Source organism: Cherax quadricarinatus, chromosome 7, assembly GCF_038502225.1.
Source record: "Cherax quadricarinatus isolate ZL_2023a chromosome 7, ASM3850222v1, whole genome shotgun sequence".
In the NCBI taxonomy this organism is placed as follows: Eukaryota; Metazoa; Arthropoda; class Malacostraca; order Decapoda; family Parastacidae; genus Cherax; species Cherax quadricarinatus.
In genome coordinates, this window is record NC_091298.1 from 64695059 (window position 1) to 64705058 (window position 10000).

Genomic DNA, 10000 nt, shown 5'->3' on the forward strand with positions numbered 1-10000 from the left:
CGGCAATAACCCAGGATAACCCAGGAGGGTTAATAACCCAGGATAACCCAGGAGGGTTAATAACCCAGGATAACCCAGGAGGGTTAATAACCCAGGATAACCCAGGAGGGTTAATAACCCAGGATAACCCAGGAGGGTTAATAACCCAGGATAACCCAGGAGGGTTAATAACCCAGGATAACCCAGGAGGGTTAATAACCCAGGATAACCCAGGAGGGTTAATAACCCAGGATAACCCAGGAGGGTTAATAACCCAGGATAACCCAGGAGGGTTAATAACCCAGGATAACCCAGGAGGGTTAATAACCCAGGATAACCCAGGAGGGTTAATAAATTTCCTGGGTTATCCTGGGTTATCCTGGTGTATTAATTAGAACGAAATCCTTTTGTTATTCGTATTATTATTATTATTATTATTATCATTATTATTATTATTATTATTATTATTATTATTATTATTATTATTATTATTATTATTATTATTATTATTATTATTATTATTAAAGAATAAATTACATGAAATAAATTCTTTTTGCAGAGAACAGTTATAAAGAACAAAAAAGAGAACAGAGAACAGGCACGAACGCCTGAGATAACAGTTGTGAAGAACACTGGTGGAGAACACTGGTGAAGAACACTGGTGAAGAACACTGGTGAAGAACACTGGTGAAGAACACTGGTGAAGAACACTGGTGAAGAACACTGGTGGAGAACACTGGTGAAGAACACTGGTGAAGAACACTGGTGAAGAACACTGGTGAAGAACACTGGTGAAGAACACTGGTGAAGAACACTGGTGAACAACACTGGTGAAGAACACTGGTGGAGAACAAATTGTATAACGCCTGTGAAACACAAGAAGCTGAAGAACACGTCGAGAACATGAACTAGAACACTTTGCGGGACTGTTCAATCCTTGTTCTTCAGTGTTCTTAAAAAATTACCGGTGTTCAACGGCATTATTCAGTGTTCAAGCAGTGTTCTCCAGGGCTTCAGGTTGAAGAATAGACTGAACAGTCCTTGTTATTCAGTGTTCTTCAAAAATATTCCAGTGTTCTACGGAATTGTTCAGTGTTCTTCAGTGTTCCAGGTTGAGGAACAGATCTTGCAACACCCGCAACAACCCGACACCTGTTGCAGGTGTTCTTTTCTATGAACAACACATAACGGCACAATCGTCCACATCTGTTCATTCATAACAACTGTTGAATGAACAGTAGAACTCATGAGTGAGACTCACAGAGTCTACACGAACGGTGAGTAGTAGTTGTTGTAGTTGTTGTTGTAGTTGTTGTTGTAGTTGTTGCTGCAGCTGCTGTCCGCAGCAGCTGCTGCAGCTAGCTCGTGCAGCCTTGCTTGCTGCAGCTGCTGCTGCAGCTGCTGCAGTGCTTGCTGCAGCTGTTGCTTGCAGCCGCTTGTTGTGCTGCGTGCAGCTGCTTGCTGCAGCTGCTGCAGCTGCTTGCTGCAGCTGCTGCTGCAGCGTTGCCTGCAGCTTGCTGCAGCTGCTTGTGCTCAGCTGCTGCAGCAGCTGCTTGCAGCTAGCTGCTGCAGCTGCTGCTGCTACTGCTTGCAGCTAGCTGCTTGTAGCTGCTTGCTGCAGCTGCTTGCTGTAGCTGCTGCTGCAGCAGTGCCTGCAGCGTTGCTGCTTGCTTGCAGCTGCTGCTGCAGCTGTTGTTGTAGCTGTTGCTGCAGCTGCTTGCTGCAGCTGCTGCTGCAGCTGCTTGCTGCTAGCTGCTGCAGCTGCTGCTTGCAGCAGCTGCTGCAGCTGTTGCTTGCAGCTGCTGCTGCAGCTGTTGCTGCTGTGCTGTAGCTGCTGTTGCAGCTGCTGCTGCAGCTGCTTGCTGCAGCTGTTGCTGCAGCTGCTGATGCAGCTTGCTGCAGCTGCTTGCTTGCTGTAGCTGCTTGCAGCAGCTGCTTGCAGCTTGCTGTTGCTTGCTTGCTTGCAGTTGCTTGCTGCAGCTGCTTGCTTGCAGCTGCTGCTGCAGCTGCTTGCTGCAGCTGCTTGCAGCAGCTGCTGAACTTGCAGCAGCTGCTGCAGCTGCCTTGCTTGCAGCTTGCTTGCTGCAGCTGCTGCTGCAGCTGCTGCTGTAGCTGCTGCTGCTAGCTGCTTGCAGCTGCTGCTGCAGCTGCTTGCAGCAGCTGCCAGCTGCTTGTAGCAGCTGCTGCAGCTGCTGCTGCAGCTGCTGTGCAGCTGCTGCTGCAGCTGCTGCTGCAGTGCTGCTGCAGCGCTGCTGCAGCAGCTGCTTGCAGCAGCTGCTGCAGCTGCTTGCTGCAGCTGCTGCTGCAGCTGCTGCGCAGCTGTTGTTGTTGTAGTAGTTGTTGTAGTAGTTGTTGTAGTAGTTGTAGTAGAAGTTGTTGTAGTTCTTGTTGTAGTTGTTGTTGTAGTTGTTGTTGTAGTTGTTGTTGTAGTTGTTGTTGTAGTAGTTGTTGTAGTTGTTGTTGTAGTTGTTGTTGTAGTACTTGGAGTAGTAGTCATAGTTGCACCAGAGGTTTAGTAAGACAGGTAAGCAAACACCTGGACACAGAAAACGTGTGAGTCCTGGGACCCTGGTCACTTCTAACATACAAAGGTACAGGTCCTGGGACCCTGGTCACTTCTAACATACAAAGGTACAGGTCCTGGGACCCTGGTCACTTCTAACATACAAAGGTACAGGTCCTGGGATCCTGGTCACTTCTAACATACAAAGGTACAGGTTCTGGGATCCTGGTCACTTCTAACATACAAAGGTACAGGTTCTGGGACCCTGGTCACTTCTAACATACAAAGGTACAGGTCCTGGGATCCTGGTCACTTCTAACATACAAAGGTACAGGTCCTGGGACCCTGGTCACTTCTAACATACAAAGGTACAGGTCCTGGGATCCTGTTCACTTCTAACATACAAAGGTACAGGTCCTGGGATCCTGGTCACTTCTAACATACAAAGGTACAGGTCCTGGGATCCTGGTCACTTCTAACATACAAAGGTACAGGTCCTGGGATCCTGGTCACTTCTAACATACAAAGGTACAGGTCCTGGGACCCTGGTCACTTCTAACATACAAAGGCACAGGTCCTGGGACCCTGGTCACTTCTAACATACAAAGGTACAGGTCCTGGGACCCTGGTCACTTCTAACATACAAAGGTACAGGTCCTGGGACCCTGGTCACTTCTAACATACAAAGGTACAGGTCCTGGGATCCTGGTCACTTCTAACATACAAAGGTACAGGTCCTGGGATCCTGGTCACTTCTAACATACAAAGGTACAGGTCCTGGGACCCTGGTCACTTCTAACATACAAAGGTACAGGTCCTGGGATCCTGGTCACTTCTAACATACAAAGGTACAGGTCCTGGGACCCTGGTCACTTCTAACATACAAAGGTACAGGTCCTGGGATCCTGGTCACTTCTAACATACAAAGGTACAGGTCCTGGGATCCTGGTCATTTCTAACATACAAAGGTACAGGTCCTGGGATCCTGGTCACTTCTAACATACAAAGGTACAGGTCCTGGGATCCTGGTCACTTCTAACATACAAAGGTACAGGTCCTAGGACCCTGGTCACTTCTAACATACAAAGGTACAGGTCCTGGGACCCTGGTCACTTCTAACATACAAAGGTACAGGTCCTGGGACCCTGGTCACTTCTAACATACAAAGGTACAGGTCCTGGGACCCTGGTCACTTCTAACATACAAAGGTACAGGTCCTGGGACCCTGGTCACTTCTAACATACAAAGGTACAGGTCCTGGGACCCTGGTCACTTCTAACATACAAAGGTACAGGTCCTGGGACCCTGGTCACTTCTAACATACAAAGGTACAGGTCCTGGGACCCTGGTCACTTCTAACATACAAAGGTACAAGTCCTGGGACCCTGGTCACTTCTAACATACAAAGGTACAGGTCCTGGGACCCTGGTCACTTCTAACATACAAAGGTACAGGTCCTGGGACCCTGGTCACTTCTAACATACAAAGGTACAGGTCCTGGGACCCTGGTCACTTCTAACATACAAAGGTACAGGTCCTGGGACCCTGGTCACTTCTAACATACAAAGGTACAGGTCCTGGGACCCTGGTCACTTCTAACATACAAAGGTACAGGTCCTGGGACCCTGGTCACTTCTAACATACAAAGGTACAGGTCCTGGGACCCTGGTCACTTCTAACATACAAAGGTACAGGTCCTGGGACCCTGGTCACTTCTAACATACAAAGGTACAGGTCCTGGGATCCTGGTCACTTCTAACATACAAAGGTACAGGTCCTGGGACCCTGATCACTTCTAACATACAAAGGTACAGGTCCTGGGATCCTGGACACTTCTAACATACAAAGGTACAGGTCCTGGGACCTTGATCACTTCTAACATACAAAGGTACAGGCCCTGGGACCCTGGTCACTTCTAACATACAAAGGTACAGGTCCTGGGACCCTGGTCACTTCTAACATACAAAGGTACAGGTCCTGGGACCCTGGTCACTTCTAACATACAAAGGTACAGGTCCTGGGATCCTGGTCACTTCTAACACACAAAGGTACAGGTCCTGGGATCCTGGTCACTTCTAACATACAAAGGTACAGGTCCTGGGACCCTGGTCACTTCTAACATACAAAGGTACAGGTCCTGGGATCCTGGTCACTTCTAACATACAAAGGTACAGGTCCTGGGACCCTGGTCACTTCTAACATACAAAGGTACAGGTCCTGGGATCCTGGTCACTTCTAACATACAAAGGTACAGGTCCTGGGATCCTGGTCACTTCTAACATACAAAGGTACAGGTCCTGGGATCCTGGTCACTTCTAACATACAAAGGTACAGGTCCTGGGATCCTGGTCACTTCTAACATACAAAGGTACAGGTCCTGGGACCCTGGTCACTTCTAACATACAAAGGTACAGGTCCTGGGACCCTGGTCACTTCTAACATACAAAGGTACAGGTCCTGGGACCCTGGTCACTTCTAACATACAAAGGTACAGGTCCTGGGACCCTGGTCACTTCTAACATACAAAGGTACAGGTCCTGGGACCCTGGTCACTTCTAACATACAAAGGTACAGGTCCTGGGACCCTGGTCACTTCTAACATACAAAGGTACAGGTCCTGGGACCCTGGTCACTTCTAACATACAAAGGTACAGGTCCTGGGACCCTGGTCACTTCTAACATACAAAGGTACAGGTCCTGGGACCCTGGTCACTTCTAACATACAAAGGTACAGGTCCTGGGACCCTGGTCACTTCTAACATACAAAGGTACAGGTCCTGGGACCCTGGTCACTTCTAACATACAAAGGTACAGGTCCTGGGATCCTGGTCACTTCTAACATACAAAGGTACAGGTCCTGGGACCCTGGTCACTTCTAACATACAAAGGTACAGGTCCTGGGACCCTGGTCACTTCTAACATACAAAGGTACAGGTCCTGGGACCCTGGTCACTTCTAACATACAAAGGTACAGGTCCTGGGATCCTGGTCACTTCTGACATACAAAGGTACAGGTCCTGGGACCCTGATCACTTCTAACATACAAAGGTACAGGTCCTGGGATCCTGGACACTTCTAACATACAAAGGTACAGGTCCTGGGACCTTGATCACTTCTAACATACAAAGGTACAGGCCCTGGGACCCTGGTCACTTCTAACATACAAAGGTACAGGTCCTGGGACCCTGGTCACTTCTAACATACAAAGGTACAGGTCCTGGGACCCTGGTCACTTCTAACATACAAAGGTACAGGTCCTGGGACCCTGGTCACTTCTAACATACAAAGGTACAGGTCCTGGGACCCTGGTCACTTCTAACATACAAAGGTACAGGCCCTGGGATCCTGGTCACTTCTAACATACAAAGGTACAGGTCCTGGGATCCTGGTCACTTCTAACATACAAAGGTACAGGTCCTGGGATCCTGGTCACTTCTAACATACAAAGGTACAGGTCCGGGGACCCTGGTCACTTCTACTATACAAAGGTACAGGTCCTGGGACCTTGATCACTTCTAACATACAAAAGTACAGGTCCTGGGACCTTGATCACTTCTAACATACAAAGGTACAGGTCCTGGGACCTTGATCACTTCTAACATACAAAGGTACAGGTCCTGGGACCTTGATCACTTCTAACATACAAAGGTACAGGTCCTGGGACCTTGATCACTTCTAACATACAAAGGTACAGGTCCTGGGACCTTGATCACTTCTAACATACAAAAGTACAGGTCCTGGGACCTTGATCACTTCTAACATACAAAGGTACAGGTCCTGGGACCTTGATCACTTCTAACATACAAAGGTACAGGTCCTGGGACCTTGATCACTTCTAACATACAAAGATACAGGTCCTGGGACCTTGATCACTTCTAACATACAAAGGTACAGGTCCTGGGACCTTGATCACTTCTAACATACAAAGGTACAGGTCCTGGGACCCTGATCACTTCTAACATACAAAGGTACAGGTCCTGGGACCTTGATCACTTCTAACATACAAAGGTACAGGTCCTGAGACCCTGGTCACTTCTAACATACAAAGGTACAGGTCCTGGGACCTTGATCACTTCTAACATACAAAGGTACAGGTCCTGGGACCCTGGTCACTTCTAACATACAAAGGTACGGGTCCTGGGACCCTGATCACTTCTAACATACAAAGGTACAGGTCCTGGGACCTTGATCACTTCTAACATACAAAGGTACGGGTCCTGGGACCCTGATCACTTCTAACATACAAAGGTACAGGTCCTGGGACCTTGATCACTTCTAACATACAAAGGTACGGGTCCTGGGACCTTGATCACTTCTAACATACAAAGGTACAGGTCCTGGGACCTTGATCACTTCTAACATACAAAGGTTGAAAAGACAGTATATTGGCGGAGAGTGAGGAATGAATGACCCGTTGTGACCTGAAGACTGACATGTTGGCATGATGACTGGTAGATAATGTGATCATGTGACTCCTGTGTTGTTACGTAGGTGATGCTGTGACTGGTTGACTACACTATGTGATCATGTGACTCCTGCGTTGTTACGTAGGTGATGCTGTGACTGGTTGACTACACAATGTGATCATGTGACTCCTGTGTTGTTACGTAGGTGATGCTGTGACTGGTTGACTACACTATGTGATCATGTGACTCCTGTGTTGTTACGTAGGTGATGCTGTGTCTGGTTGACTACACAATGTGATCATGTGACTCCTGCGTTGTTACGTAGGTGATGCTGTGTCTGGTTGACTACACAATGTGATCATGTGACTCCTGCGTTGTTACGTAGGTGATGCTGTGTCTGGTTGACTACACAATGTGATCATGTGACTCCTGCGTTGTTACCTAGGTGATGCTGTGTCTGGTTGACTACACAATGTGATCATGTGACTCCTGCGTTGTTACGTAGGTGATGCTGTGTCTGGTTGACTACACAATGTGATCATGTGACTCCTGCGTTGTTACGTAGGTGATGCTGTGTCTGGTTGACTAGACATTGTGATCATGTGACTCCTGTGTTGTTACGTAGGTGATGCTGTGTCTGGTGGACTAGACATTGTGATCATGTGACTCCTGCGTTGTTACGTAGGTGATGCTGTGTCTGGTGGACTAGACATTGTGATCATGTGACTCCTGCGTTGTTACGTAGGTGATGCTGTGTCTGGTGGACTAGACATTGTGATCATGTGACTCCTGTGTTGTTACGTAGGTAATGCTGTGTCTGGTGGACTAGACATTGTGATCATGTGACTCCTGCGTTGTTACGTAGGTGATGCTGTGTCTGGTGGACTAGACATTGTGATCATGTGACTCCTGCGTTGTTACGTAGGTGATGCTGTGTCTGGTGGACTAGACATTGTGATCATGTGACTCCTGTGTTGTTACGTAGGTAATGCTGTGTCTGGTGGACTAGACATTGTGATCATGTGACTCCTGCGTTGTTACGTAGGTGATGCTGTGTCTGGTGGACTAGACATTGTGATCATGTGACTCCTGCGTTGTTACGTAGGTGATGCTGTGTCTGGCTGACTATCATGTATGTTAATGTTTTGGAAAGTTTGTAATTTCCAGTATTATATTCAGTGGTGTCGGTGACGGTGATTAGTGCGGCTTCCAGAGATCGTCAGCGTCTGAGATCATGTTCTGTGAGGACGAGCTGTGTCTCATCTCAATTTATCAAATGACCCGTGGAGTACGTGTGGAGGACACAGACGTACCTTAACGTGGAGTTCCTGTGGAGGACACAGACGTACCTTAACGTGGAGTACGTGTGGAGGACACAGACGTACCTTAACGTGGAGTCCCTCTGGAGAACACAGACGTACCTTAACGTGGAGTTCCTGTGGAGGACACAGACGTACCTTAACGTGGAGTCCCTGTGGAGGACACAGACGTACCTTAACGTGGAGTCCCTGTGGAGGACACAGACGTACCTTAATGTGGAGTACGTGTGGAGGACACAGACGTACCTTAACGTGGAGTTCCTGTGCAGGACACAGACGTACCTTAACGTGGAGTCCCTGTGGAGGACACAGACGTACCTTAACGTGGAGTACGTGTGGCGGACACAGGCGTACCTTAACGTGGAGTTCCTATGGAGGACACAGACGTACCTTAACGTGGAGTCCCTGTGGAGGACACAGACGTACCTTAACGTGGAGTCCCTGTGGAGGACACAGATGTACCTTAACGTGGAGTTCCTATGGAGGACACAGACGTACCTTAACGTGGAGTTCCTGTGGAGGACACAGACGTACCTTAACGTGGAGTCCCTGTGGAGGACACAGACGTACCTTAACGTGGAGTACGTGTGGAGGACACAGACGTACTTTAACGTGGAGTTCCTATGGAGGACACAGACGTACCTTAACGTGGAGTCCCTGTGGAGGACACAGACGTACCTTAACTTGGAGTACGTGTGGAGGACACAGACGTACCTTAACGTGGAGTCCCTGTGGAGGACACAGACGTACCTTAACGTGGAGTACGTGTGGAGGACACAGACGTACCTTAACGTGGAGCTCCTGTGGAGGACACAGACGTACCTTAACGTGGAGTCCCTGTGGAGGACACAGACGTACCGTAACGTGGAGTCCCTGTGGAGGGCCCAGACGTACCTTAACGTGGAGTCCCTGTGGAGGACACAGACGTACCTTAACGTGGAGTACGTGTGGAGGACACAGACGTACCTTAACGTGGAGTTCCTGTGGAGGACACAGACGTACCTTAAAGTGGAGTCCCTGTGGAGGACACAGACGTACCTTAACGTGGAGTCCCTGTGGAGGACACAGACGTACCTTAACGTGGAGTACGTGTGGAGGACACAGACGTACCTTAACGTGGAGTTCCTGTGGAGGACACAGACGTACCTTAAAGTGGAGTCCCTGTGGAGGACACAGACGTACCTTAACGTGGAGTCCCTGTGGAGGACACAGACGTACCTTAACGTGGAGTACGTGTGGAGGACACAGACGTACCTTAACGTGGAGTTCCTGTGGAGGACACAGACGTACCTTAACGTGGAGTCCCTGTGGAGGACACAGCATCACCTACGTAACAACGCAGGAGTCACATGATCACAATGTCTAGTCCACCAGACACAGCATCACCTACGTAACAACACAGGAGTCACATGATCACATTGTGTAGTCAACCAGACACAGCATCACCTACGTAACAACGCAGGAGTCACATGATTACATTGTGTAGTCAACCAGACACAGCATCACCTACGTAACAACACAGGAGTCACATGATTACATTGTGTAGTCAACCAGACACAGCATCACCTACGTAACAACGCAGGAGTCACATGATTACATTGTGTAGTCAACCAGACACAGCATCACCTACGTAACAACACAGGAGTCACATGATTACATTGTGTAGTCAACCAGACACAGCATCACCTACGTAACAACACAGGAGTCACATGATTACATTGTGTAGTCAACCAGACACAGCATCACCTACGTAACAACGCAGGAGTCACATGATTACATTGTGTAGTCAACCA

General features: G+C 48.5%; 1 protein-coding gene across 3 annotated transcripts in view; it reads left to right on the forward strand.

Moving 5' to 3' along the window:
* The window catches only part of LOC128686947 (uncharacterized), a 68704-nt gene that overhangs the window by 1832 nt on the left and 56872 nt on the right, over nucleotides 1–10000 (forward strand). Inside the window, exon 2 of one of the 3 annotated variants that reach the window (XM_070082637.1) lies at nucleotides 539–1256. The exons of the other annotated variants lie outside the window; for them this stretch is intronic. Within the exon in view, the coding sequence (XP_069938738.1) occupies nucleotides 1226–1256 (31 nt within the window). The 5' untranslated portion in view covers nucleotides 539–1225. The remainder of the gene's footprint in view (nucleotides 1–538; nucleotides 1257–10000) is intronic. 3 annotated transcript variants of the gene reach the window in all.